Source organism: Nipponia nippon, unplaced genomic scaffold (assembly GCF_047370975.1).
Source record: "Nipponia nippon isolate SJK-2023a ecotype South Korea unplaced genomic scaffold, ASM4737097v1 scaffold_3, whole genome shotgun sequence".
In the NCBI taxonomy this organism is placed as follows: domain Eukaryota; kingdom Metazoa; phylum Chordata; class Aves; order Pelecaniformes; family Threskiornithidae; genus Nipponia; species Nipponia nippon.
This window is the reverse complement of record NW_028262347.1, coordinates 105,295,476-105,308,576: the sequence shown is the minus strand read 5'-3', so window position 1 is coordinate 105,308,576 and position 13,101 is coordinate 105,295,476. Positions and strand designations below refer to the sequence as shown.

Genomic DNA, 13,101 nt, shown 5'->3' with positions numbered 1-13,101 from the left:
TTGTTGTTTTTCTGAGATCCCAGAAGAACATGTTTTAGTAAAAACCTGCCTCCACAAAGCTTATACTCCCAAATGTCTTCCAAGTCTTGTACATATCTGACTGTTTCATTTCACTCATTTATATGAAATGTATTATGGCTTGAAGACTCAGCAGGCCAGTGACCTATAAAACTTCCATTCTCAGTGACAATGTGGGAGAAGGCTGGACTGACCTCACAAGACCTACCAGAACCACAACTGTGGTTACAGAGCTGTCCCTTGTGGCAAAAGAGAACATATTAAATAATACTGGGATCCCCCCAGTGCCATTTACTAGATGAACAGCCACTTGCACCTTCCCATTATTTTATGAAGCATGTGAAGATCACTACAGGAATGTTATAATCAGGCAAAAAAAGACAAAAAGAGTTTACATGAATTGCCAAGCATACATGTACACATACAGGACTGGTGTTTCCTAACTTGATCACATTCCCTGCAAGGTACAATTTATAGTGATTACAGTGAAGACAGAGAGCTGAAGCTGTGCTATGTGGAAAAAGACAGCAACTGTAATATTACCACAATGCCATTAACTATGTGAAAAAGGCACAACTTCTTTCCTTTCAAAGTATTAATAAGATAGATGTACCATGAGTTGGTAGCATGACATTGCAAAGGCAAAAGTCACAATTGTCACAGAATCATGTAAATATGAATGAAAAAAAGATATATGAAAATATCATCTAGTGTATCACCATGTACCAAAGAGGATCAACTATTACAAGTCTTCTCAACAGATAAAAAGAAGAAAGCACTCCCTACTTCCTCTTCAGCTGTGCCATGACTAAAATAGGTAAAGCAAATGGCCTGGCGGCAGCTTCCCTGTTCAAGACATCTTCCTCCAAGCTGAAAAGACAAGGAGGCAGCCAATGCAAATCAGCAAGAAAACAGCTTTAGCTCCCAGAGACTCCACCATAATATGCAGCAGGGCTTTGAGATTAGAGGAGGACTAAAGCTGTGTCCAAGAAGCCTCACTTTGTGTCGCCTGTGGTACAAAAAGCAGTGCAATCATAACCAATAACTGCTCACAATTCCTCTGGGTTAACTTGTTCTAGCACCAAGTAATATTACAACCTCCTGGGAGACTAAGGATGAGATTTTTAAAAATTACAATGCTTAATGAATAGGATTTAGCTTATCACCCTTTGTTGACCACTAAACTGAAAATCATCAGTTTAAAAAATTAACCATCATTGAAAAGCTCTACATCTCCCACGAAGCCATGCTGCTCGCTCTCTCCCTGCCTGCTAGCACTCAGCGTTGCCTGGACTTTTTCTTCTGCTGGGACTGTACAGACAGTGCATTGCTTGCTCACGTGCAGGACTAGGCAGGGCTATATGAATTGTCTGCGGCAAACCTGACACAATGTCCTGTCACTTGGCCACATGAATAAACGGCTTTCAAACTCAATTAATCCATTCCACACACTGTTGCTATTAGTCCGCAAATACCTCTCACAGAACATAAGCAACTCTGTGAGCTCAAGTTTCTAAGATGTTTCTAAGAAGCTGGGAAGCAGCTACAGAAGCAACAGTCAGCTGGGCAACCACTCACGAAGAAAAGAACTGGCAAGTTCTCAAACCCACTAAAGTTGTCTCCAAGTGAGGAACTCGGTGAAGAAATCCATGAAGCAAACAAAGGTGCTTGAGCATTTTCCCCATAACAGGACAACAGCACTTACCTGAGCTGCTATTATAAATTAACATGACATACATCATAGATTAATTGCATGTCTGGACATTAAGGATAGATGTGGATCAAGGGAGATGGGGTGATCAAAGGTGAATACAAGCAGTTTGGAGTAGCCAGGTGTAAACTCAAATATCTTTAAATTTTTTGTTGAAGAGGAAAAAATCGCGAGCAGAATGCATACCAGAGCCTCATGTGCACATATATGCTACATAACCCTTGTAGGCTGCAGGGAAGGATGCTGAGACATTTGTGAATTCCCACGCAGAAGCTGCATTTAAAAGGCAATGTTATGAAAACAGTGGTTTTATCCACATCTGTCCAGGTTCTTAGTGATTCTCCCAGCTACAATTTCAAAGATACATTTTGACCTCTTGGGAAGTCAGTGCTCCCTTGGTAACTCTATACAGTAGCATGTTAAGCCATATATGACTGTCAAGAGACCCAGGAGTTGAAAGTGGCTTTGTATCACATAAAATATACTGAAGTTCACCAGCACTGCATTATCCTGAGGATGAAGCTCTCTATTTGATTACTGATTAACACTGAAGAACTTCGGTTCTGGGACTCACCTTTCTAAATGGATCTTCTTTTTGGCACACAAATACACCAGAGATGTTTTTCACACGGGTCATAACGGTAACTCAAAATAATTGTGTGCTGTGGGATACACACACACCCCCCAACAGAGACACACACACAGAGCAAAGGTTCCAACTTTCTTGCTGCTGAGGGACCCAAGAAGAGTTTTCACACTTGTGCTTTTGCCTTTTCAAGCTCTAATATGGAAGCCTCACTTGGCTTCCTTCTTTCACTGAAGACTCTCAGTCCAAGGAGTACAGCTTTTCCACCCTTTGCAATGTGTGGCCTTCTTAATAGTCTCCCACACACATGAACACACTTTAGCTGCACATTTTTCAGATCAAGGAGATCACAGAACTGGTGTCAAAGGATAGGTGACACATTATACTGCCTAGCTTCTGGCATCTAATTTCTGTTCCAGCTGACTCCCTGCCCCAGCTTCCTGATGTGTTTAATTTGCAGCTGTCTGAAATACTGCTTGAAAAGGAGAAACCCCAAAACCCTGTACAAGGGGATTAATTCCCTAAAACCGATGACCTTGAGACCCTCTTGTCCTGTGTTCACACACTGCAAGAAATAACAAGCTCCGAGAGCTATACAGGCTAATCAGAACTCTCTTCATAGGCTAAAATGTGGCCTCTTTTATAGAAACAGCATATGATAACCATCAGAGACAGAAATTGTACATGCTGTAGGTTAGAAGCATGAGTAACCAGTATGGGCAGTTGAGCTTTAGCAAGGCTCTAGGTTGCACGGTCCAGGGAACATTAGTCGTAAGAAACTTCATAAGGCAAAAATGAACTGGTCTTTCCATTGGGTTTTACCCTTCAGATGAAATTTGGCCTCTATAATTAGATAAGGTAGAAAAGATTTCCTGCCATAATTCCCAGATGCTTTTTAGCATCTTTCAAAGCAACCTTTACCTTTAAATTTGAACAGCTATTCACTCTTCTCACATTGATTCTCATTTTCATTTTATATTATATTTCAAATTGCAAACAGTTCATACTATTTTATTGCATGGATTTCCTATATCGTGACTGTATTGCATTGCTCTCTTTAACTACTCCCTATAAGTAAAATTCTTTAACTTGCTATCATGTCAGAGAGATGCCTGGTTTCCTTCTGGCAGCTTGCCTGAACTTCCTTTGTTCCTAGTTCAACTGTTTGGAAATGAGGGAGAGAGAGGGAGGGCAAAGGCCCCCAGTGAAAAGTAGTCCTGGCTATCTTAGGATACACTTGTCCCACTGGGATGACATACCCAGTGGCTAAGGTGGAAAGCCATTTGAGGATGTCACCACAACCATCTGCTCTCCAGGTCATAACCCAGACCTTACAAGGTGCACCAGCTGTCATCTACAACAGCAAGAGACTAGGACCATTTAATGCCAGTGAGCCAAAGGTCTCTCCAGATTCTGCCAGGCTTTGCTCCTATACTACAGGAAACAACAGCTCTTCCCACTTCTGACTTCTCAGTTACATCCTCCCCAAAGAACACCTCTACCTAGGGAGAATCTTGCAGAAAAGTACCTGTCCCTCTGGAGAACTTTTGGGAGAGTGGCATAAGTCCTTTTCTACTGAACGCTACACCTTTGTCAATCAATCAGAGCTTATTTCACAATATGGGGTCTATACAGCACCACTACACATACTAAGCCCAAACATATTGTGAACATAGGACCATACTTCTTACTGAGCTGAAACAATTTATCAAATTTACCAATTTACCACGGCTTTTAAGTTACATTCACTTGCCTCAGGCAAGTTATTCCTCAGGCAAGTTATTCTTCAGCTGCAGCATGTTTCCTATGAGGGGAAAAGGAAATGGCCCAGGAGGAAGCCTCCCTGTTTTAGATATCTTCCTCCACGCTGAACAGACAAGAAGGCAGGCAATGCAAACCAGCAAGAAAATGATTGCGACTCCCAGGGGTTCCATTGCAATGTGGAACAGGGATGTGGGATCAGGAAGGCTTGAAGCTGCATTCTGGAAGGCTCACTTTATGAAGCCTGCAGTAAAAACAACAGTGCAAAGGTAACTCATAGCTGCTCTTGTTTCCTCTGGATTAAACACACTCATTAGAAAAAATCAGTCGCTGCCAACAAACTTGGATGAACTGCTTTAATTTTTAAGTCTTTGTGACCTTTTTAAGGTCAACCTTGTTCTACTCTAATATCAGAAAGCAGGTACAAACATTAATCATTAACAAACCTTGCATTAACAAACCCTGTCGTACTTTCATAGCATGCCTGTATTCTGCCTACTACTTATATGTTTGTCTTCTGATGGGATGCTGCAAATACAACAATGTATTTATCTTCAGGCCATTATATACACTTGTGATTATCATCCCATTGGATATCTTTTAACATTTCTATTAAATACAGAGTTCCAGTTTAAAAAGTATACTCCATTCTAGAAGAACTGTTTTTCAGCTGTTGGACATGTTGCAGTTTCCACTAATGATTTAAGAGCCCATTCTGAATATGTGGACATCTCCACAAAGTACTGCTCTGAAAGCTGGATGACTTCAGAATAACCTGTTAGAGCAGCTAGGCAGAACTGTCTCAAAGGTGCCAGGGAAAAAAAATCCTCCTCTGGAACTGAACTCTTCTGTTTCTGCTTAAAGAGCTGTATTTGCTAGGCTGAATTTCACCCCCTGGCTTGCAGTTGCAGTCCAAGTCCTCAAGAACTGCTTCAGCTCCGAACCAGCCGCACAGACTGCTTTGATGAGACACTTTATCCCTTGATTCTCATCTGTCAGCCCTCCCTTTCCTGTGTTCTCTTCCGTGCTCTTCCCTTCAAGCACATGCTACTTTATTATCTTTCCCACCAGGAAATGCTGCAGAAGAGAAGAGATAGAGATTTAGTCTCCCCCCGTACCTCTGTACCTCCTCTGGAACTTCTCACGGACTCTCCAGGTGAAATGTTTGAGCAGCAACCAAGTTGTGCCTCTGCTGTTGGACTATACTATACTATACTATACTATACTATACTATATTCGGACTATATGTTTCCACAGTACAATGCTGTTCACACACACCTAGCTATGTCTCTTCTGTGGTGCTACTCTCCAAGGACCTGCCATCCTTGCTGTGATTTGGATTCTACCAGTCACACAAACAGCCCTTGGGCAGAGAGGGCAATAGAGACAGAACTGGGAACACAGCTGTCACACAATCCTCCAGGCAGCCAGGTAGTCAGTCTCTAAAATTTCCTCCCAATAAAAAGTCACTTGTGGGACAAGCTCCTCTTCCTCTTTCTGCTTCCTGGAGGTGGGATACTCAAGAGTTTGTGAAGGAATTCGCTATTTCTTAGCTCTCTTACCTGAAAACAATAAGCGCTTGCTGGCAATGCATGGCTAGATGGATTTCCATCTTCAGAGTTCCTGGAGGTTTTCATCTTTGTAGTTTTAAAATAGGATTGTATATTCTATACGTAGAAAAAGAACTTTTTCAACAGGAACAAGATCTGGTCCTTACTTTGCCTTTACTGCTTTATCGTGTGGAAGTTTTTTCTGCTGACACATCGCCCTCTTGTGGCCCTCCTGCAATCCTGTCAAGGAAAGACCATGAGCAGAGAAATGCCTTATTATTTTTCTTTGAAATTTTGTATGCCCCCATCACACAGATTCCTAGACCTTCCAATAGCATGCTGGGTTGCATGTGGTGAGTGGATCCCTTCATCAAAGCAGCTATCAAATGCACCTGTGATTAAAACAAGACATGACTAAGCCAGCAGTTCTACAAAACAAGATCCAAAGAGGGGTGTCATTGGAGTATATTTAAACCTATTCTTGAGCCTGCTCTTTTCCTTGCTATAAACATACAAACCAGACACCGGGCCTCTGATTATGAAGAGATGGGATGGGGCAGGCCAGGAAGCTCCATACAGACTGAGCATTCTCCAGGTGAGGTAAGTACCCAGGGAACGAGATACGATGGTTTTACTTTCATGTGACCGTATTTCCCTATCCACTGTCACTCAGTCCCCTTGGCCTTGAGGGCTGAGGAGCAATACCTGCTAACAACAGCTGCACGGATGCTGTCTTAGAGGGCATCATTCTAATTTTCGTCATGACACTGACAGCATCCTCTGCATTCAGACGTGTCTTCAGAGACCTGAGAAGTGATTAGGGCTTACAGCTACTGTGTGTGTACTCCAGAGTGGTGTTCTGTACAGTCACAACCTGCATAATCACAAATTTCCAGTTCTCTGCTGAGCAGAGGACAAGCTCTAGCCCTCATGCCCCTGAGAATGTGTTCTTGCTTAGCTAGCACTAGCCTATCCTTGAGTGCAACCCTTTCTGCCCAAACACTCTGACAATCCTTATATCCAACTCCCGTGTTAGGAAAACTTCCTGCTGTGCTGCTGTCATGTCCATAGCTGCCTTTGGCAACATAGCATGCTCCAGGCACACATCATGGCAGGAAAGTCTTGCTGTTGGAGGATGAGCTTGGTACATTAAAGCATGCTTAAGAAGGGTGAGGCACATAACTGTCTCTTTTCTATTAAGAAAGACTAGCAGCCCTGAAACACCTTCACTACTATGTGCCTCCCCATGGTCTGAAGACGAAAAGGTGTCCTGCTGGGTCCAAGGCAGTTGGAAGTGCCAGAGGATGTAAACACAAAACAGAGAGGAGAGCCACGCTGTTCTTCTTGGCCACTTCAGGAATTTACACAGCAAGGCTGCTGTTATGATCCCAGTGACACTGAATCCTTCGTACTATGGAACTATGAGTTTCAGCATCCCAACTGAAATGTGGACAGTATGTGTTAAGGAAAAAGGAAGGTGACTGGGACTCATCTTAAGACAGAGCAGGGCTGCCATACATCCAGTTCTGTACCCGGCTTAGACCTGTGGAGCCTGCCTCCCATCAAGGATCTGAGCATATGGTCCACATCCAATAAGGGAGTGGACTTGCAACTACATTGGCAGTGTGCTGCCATTACAGCATGGAGCATGTCCCAGCCATGTTCCGTTCTATGTCCACTACTTGATTGGCAGGTTATCTGCCACGAGCAGAACTTATTTGGCTTGCTGCCATGCGATAGGACAAGTCACTGGCACTTAGGACTTGATGTTACTCTTATCACATGGAGATGATCATAATTCTCTAGACAGCAGATGGCCAGCTCTCCATTGTAATTCCTTGGGATACAACCCTGTCACCCCTTGGCTTCTTGCACAGAGCCAGAGTGCAGGGCCAGCTGCATCCCTGCAGTGGAGAGCAATCCCTTTGTGTGTGCCAGCATCCACTCTGTGCCTCTAGTACCATCTTCCCAGAAAGAGCTGGGAATCAAAGAGATCACTAGGCTGGAAGATCAGTGATCTTGTTTCAATCCTAGAACAACATGCCCTGGTAAGCATTTCAGTGGCTGGTCAGCTCTAGATGATGTCCAGAACCCTTTCCAACCTGATATGAATCAGTAACTTTTCTGTTCTTAGAGATGGGCAGAGGCCAGGAGGGGATCAGGGACTAAGCTCCCAGCCACATGCAAGTGCTATATGCTGTAATGAAAATCCTCATTCTTCCAGGGAACAGAGGAGCTTCAAGCAGCACCCTCAAGCTTTTACATCAGCAGCCAAAGACCTGTGATTCTTCTCCACAATGGCAAACAGAAAGGATGGTACTATCAAAAACACTGGTGAGTCTGGCTGAATCACATCTAGCTCTTGTATAATCTACACATGAAACACCGGAGAAACAGGACTTTTAGACTGTCTACCGCCTTGTGGTACCACTTCCCAGCATCACAAATCACCAAGCAGGCCACTGTTCAGGCTGTCATTCAAATGCCAGTCTCTAGACATGAAGACTTTACATCTGGCTGGCTAGATCCTCTTGTACAGCAGAGCTGCTAACACACCATGAATCCTGAGAAGATGATGATCTGTCAGATTTTAAAACAGGCTGTTGTTCTACATGGTGTAATTTCCTCCAACACAGAAATGATAACTCATCTGTTGGTACCTCTTCCTGTTGGGTTGGAAGATGTTGCTTTGGTAACAATACTAAAATGTCTAATTTGCTTTCATAGATAGAAGAGTCATCAGTGAGCTAAGTATGGATAAAAGCAATACAGATGCTGTATTGTACGAACAATACCCTGTTCTTTAAAGATGCTCATTCCAAAAAGACCTTTCTTCAAAGTGAACTCAACCCTTTCTCAAATCCTACATCAAGGCCATATAGAATAGTATTTTCTATGTTAAACTCAGGATTTTTAAAGTGATGGTGAAGGCTCTCAAAGGTCATCTGCTTCACTGCTTTTAAAGAGCACTAGGGAAAAGTGTCCATCTTGACTATTTACAGTGGCTGTATACCGACTGACAGCACTACGATCTTTACCACACTGGCACCTGACAGGACATTCTTCTAAACAGCCTGTAGGAAGTCTGAACTACTTCTTTCCTACATCAGCACTTGTACTATCCTCGACTGCAACTCACTGAAAAGCCAGCTTGAACTAGTCAGGGTCAATAGTTATGGAAAAACCAAACAAACTTGGAGTAGGAGGTAGTTCAGTAAGAAAGGCTCTGCTAAATTAAAAATTTGGAACACTGTTAATCTGGTAGAGAAACAGCTTTTTGTGCTAGGCATGCCTCTTCAAAAACTACTAGGATCAAAATTCATTGGTAAAGTAGAGAAAGGATCTGCTAAGTTAACTGAGCATGTGATAAAGCAATACTTGTAATTTCACCTGAGGTCCAGATAGTCAAAGAATATAATTGCAGGAATACTCAACACAGAGTTTAAAACATGTTCTCTTCCATGATCTCCAGTAGCTGGAAGGACTTTGTCTTTATTAACAGACCCTTTGGGGAAAAAAAAAAAAAAAAAAAAAAAAAGACAACTTACATAATCTTTCCAAACAGGAATTTGAGATTCCAGAGAGACAAATGCAGCAAGTTGTTTTATTGTGAATTTATAATAATTAGTCTCTCTATTTCAAACAGATAAAGGTGGATACCAAAAGGAAGTGTTTTCAACACCATGTTCATTATTCCAAAGGCCCGGGTATCTTCTCAATGCAGAGCTCAGTGAAGGAAAAAATGAAGTTTAGGTCCTGCTGCTACTGAGGGAAAATGTCTTTATAGGTTATGGAGGGCTTTTCCTAGCTAAAGTATTTCACGTGGGACACGAGACTAACACACAGACAGCCAACATGAGGGACAGGCTTCTACTTTTCACTGCAGAACAGCTGAGGCAACAGAACCTCTTGAGGAGAGGAAAATATTATTTGGCCTTAAGCCTGAATACAGCCTACTGTATTCAATAGGTAGAAAAAGTTACCAGTCTTGATGTTAGCTGTAACCAATTCCTTGTCAACATACAGAATTGCTGTTGTGCAACTTAAACAGGGATCAGTCTGACTCATAGCCCAACTCCAACTTAAAGACTGTTGTAATTTCATCGTTTCTCCAGTTTTTTGTACTTGGCTTCTGCAGAAGGAAAAATAACAATATTTTAGGACTGGATAGGTAAAAGCTTTGAATCCTGTAAGCTGCTATACATCTTAAAAATCAAGTTAATTTACCGTATCATTCAGGGTCATTTTTTACTAAAGCATTTAGGCAAATATAACTGTACAAGAAAATTTTAAGAACCAGGTGCTTTAGTCAGACAACTAATACTAATTTAAGCCATGGGGACTTGGGTGCATGGTGGAACTTTACGAATCCCTCTATTTGCAGGATTAAACATCTGTTGTTAAAATTTGGGTCAGTGCATATTGTAAAAGAGAAATCAAGCCTCGCTTATAAGCTGTAGTTCAATAATACCTGTACTAGTCCACCTCCATATATCTTGATATATTAGTCTTTTCCCAACACTTGCCACTTCATATACAATGTTCGTTGCTCAAAAGCAGCATACGCAACTCTGCAGCTCAGGCTTGTTAAATAGAGGAAGAGTTTACTTTGTATTTTTAAATCCCCTTGCAAGGGACTATGCTGCTAGGTAGTAACAGTACAGGACAATAGTTACCAAGTTTTTTGGAATATGCATCCAATTTATAAGCTGCCTGCTCCAGAGCTGCAACCTGTTCCTCAATTAGGTTGATTTGTTCCAGATATGGTTGAAGAGCAGCATCTTAAAAAAGCAGAAAAATCATATCTGTCAGTTCTCAGTAATTTACTTCAAAGAAAAAGTTCACACTTGAAACACAAGAATTTTTCATTACATTCTTCAGATAGAACAATTTAAAAGCTCCTCCCTTCCCCTGCCCCACAATCAAGTGGTGATACTGACAGCCATGTTCCAGGAAAGTATGAAATGTTTAAGAGTACTGGCTAGACTCAACGCAAGTAACAATACAATGGGAATCAAAACAAGTGTTATATCCTATCAGATCCAAAATTTGGGGTAAAACAGGACATAAATTCAGATGTGTTTTCTCTTATGGTAGTTTACATAGTCTATAGCTGTAAAGAAATATACAAGATTGGCATTGTACAGCAGTATGTCTATTTCAGGGAGTTCTCCTTCCTTCAGCACCTAATGGAGTGCAAACTATCTGACTCCTAGATACTTAATTTCCCAAACAAGTGTACATTCATTATACCCCTACCTTATTTGGTTTACTTACATTTTTGATTTAAATCCTTCAGATTTCTACTGATGTTTATAGCAATATCTTTCATTTCTAGGTACTTCAAGCTAGTCAGCTTATTCATGTTTTCCAACAGTTTGTAGTCTTCACTGGTGGCTTAAAAAGAATAGAGTTTATTTTAATTAAAAGTTGATGCGGTTTGAATTGGGTGCAGACTCTTCAAGAGGACAAGAGATTTCAAACCAATAGCCAAACATAACAAAGAATAGTTTCCACGGTAATACAGGTGTTAGTATAATGTTCTACAAAAAGAGAGATAACATTTCATGAATTGTAAAAATCAACTGGACTTATGAATACTTATTCACTCGCTTTTTTTTTTTTTTGAGAGAAAAATTGACTAATTCCTCACATTTCTACTCTTATTCTGTCAGTTAAACACTTACATTTACAAAACTGATAGCACAAATCCAAACTGGTAATCTGTACCGTATACCCTTCAAGTCCACGCAAATCAGTAGTGCTGTGGAGTGCTCTCAAAATTAGAGCCTATGGAATCCACTAATTTGTTGAGCAGTTTACTTTGCTCCAGTTAATGTTGCACAGCAGTTTATTCTAAAGCATGAATGTTGGAAAAACGTGTGTGATCCTTGCTCTCACTCAGAAACAAAACAGCTGCACATGTTCCACTCTCAGTTGTGCTTCTCTTCTAGTCCTTCTTAAACTAGACCCCTTTTGTTTGTTTGTTTGTTTTTCCATGTACAAGCTTCTGCAAAACTAAAAAGATTTTTTTTTTTAAGTTGCTGATAGCATACTGAATGCTTTTGAGAAATGTGCTATTCTGGGACTTCATTAATATGACTAATCTCAGTGTTGTTAGCAACATGCCAGACTTGACCTGCCAGTCTTGCTAGATATGATCTAAATAGGTACAGTTCAGACAAACTACACAACAGATATCTTCAAAAGAAAATCAAAAGAAACAAAAACTTACTTGCAGGTCAGTATTTCAGTATTGCAGTGCCTTACCTGTCAGTTCACCTGTTAAGTAAGTCGCCATTTTGCTGAACATATCTTTACAGAGTTCATTGATGTCTGCTTCTGCTGGTTCCTTAGCTTCCTCCGCTGTTTCAACAGCAGGATCCTCTAATCAAGGTACAGACATTACAGGGTTAGGGGAAAGTTAGCAGGTACAGAAACACACCATAGAGATTAAACGGTCCCATTTTTTTTCCCCTCAAATTGACTGCACCTACTTTCCATGTAAGTTGTCTACTTTACACTAAGGGGTAACAAACCTAGGCAGTTTCCTTGAAGTAGCATCAAGATTATTTCAAAATAATACTTTAGGGAGCATTTAAGGGACAGGCACCTGGCCTGACCACACTTGCAAGTATCAGCCCCCTCCTCTGCTTAGACGACACGAAAGGCATTTGGGGAGAACTTCTGAGTGACTTTGTGCACAATGCTACTGATGTTTATTTCTAGTCACTGATTCAGAATAGAAGAACAGCCCTCCCAGTCTGTTTCACGAGGGTCCTACAACAGATCCCCACCTGTGGAAAGTGATAATCACCGCTTTTCTTCTCCAAACCCATTTCTACCGCAACCTGCCCTTGTTCTGCTCTTGGCAGGAGCAGCTCAGCACCTCTTCCTCAACCCGAAAGGTTGCTCTTTCCTTTGCCGGCAGTTTTTGCCAGCTTGAAGGCCAAGGCTGCCCCGAGGCCCGCGGCTCCCACCGGCCGAAGCGGCGGTGCTGGGGGGTGACCGGCACACGGGGGCGAGCCCCTGGCGGGATGCAGCCGCCGGGCTCCAGGGGAGCAGCCGGCCGGCCGACGAAGGCGAGCCCGCGGGCCCGCCCCGCAGCCGGCGCCCACCCCACCGCCGGAGCCCTTCCCGCCGCGGGACGGCTGCTGCCCCGCCGGGCGGCTCCTCCCTGCGCCGCGCCGGGAGCAGGCCGCGGCCTGGCAGGGCCCGGCCACCGCCGTGCGGCCGAGGGGCGAACCCAGAGGGGGCGAACGCGGAGACGGCGGAGACAGACGGCCACGGCCCCGGCCACAGCCCCGGCCCCGGCCCCTTACGCTTGGCGGGCTGCGCGCCGGCCTCGGGCAGCCCCTCCGCCGCGGTCGCCATGGCGACGGGCCCCCTCCCGCGGCGCCCGCTTCCGCCTTCGACCCGGCGCAAGGCCGCGGCCCCGCCCTTCGCCGCCGCGGCGCATGCGCGACTGCGGGCGG

The 13,101-nt window shown here is 43.2% G+C and overlaps 1 protein-coding gene across 6 annotated transcripts; it reads right to left on the bottom strand.

Moving 5' to 3' along the window:
- Positions 1-4,370: 4,370 nt before the first annotated feature.
- BLOC1S2 (biogenesis of lysosomal organelles complex 1 subunit 2) lies at positions 4,371-13,077 on the bottom strand. 6 transcript variants are annotated; one of them, XR_015707090.1, is made up of 7 exons: positions 12,949-13,077; positions 11,897-12,013; positions 10,904-11,023; positions 10,303-10,407; positions 9,610-9,758; positions 5,639-5,866; positions 4,371-5,153 (listed from the first exon to the last, which is right to left on the bottom strand). XR_015707090.1 is itself a non-coding variant. In XM_087768124.1 (5 exons), exons 1-5 carry the CDS (start codon positions 12,998-13,000, stop codon positions 9,727-9,729), a joined length of 426 nt encoding a protein of 141 aa, XP_087624250.1. In that variant the 5' UTR covers positions 13,001-13,077; the 3' UTR covers positions 9,217-9,726. The 6 variants fall into 6 exon arrangements, 2 of the variants coding, with proteins under 2 accessions (XP_087624250.1, XP_087624252.1); XR_015707092.1 differs by having other exon boundaries at positions 9,651-9,758; XR_015707091.1 differs by lacking the exons at positions 4,371-5,153; positions 5,639-5,866 and adding an exon at positions 9,017-9,131.
- Positions 13,078-13,101: the final 24 nt, after the last annotated feature.

Excerpts from the sequence above, each read along its gene's own strand:
- BLOC1S2 (XM_087768124.1), bottom strand. The coding sequence starts at position 13,000 with ATGGCGACCGCGGCGGAGGGGCTGCCCGAGGCCGGCGCGCAGCCCGCC. Across the intron at positions 11,024-11,896 it reads CTTAACAGGTGAACTGACAG|CCACCAGTGAAGACTACAAA; the intron begins GTAAGGCACTGC and ends ATTCTTTTTAAG. Across the intron at positions 9,759-10,302 it reads TGCATATTCCAAAAAACTTG|AAGCCAAGTACAAAAAACTG; the intron begins GTAACTATTGTC and ends TTCCTTCTGCAG.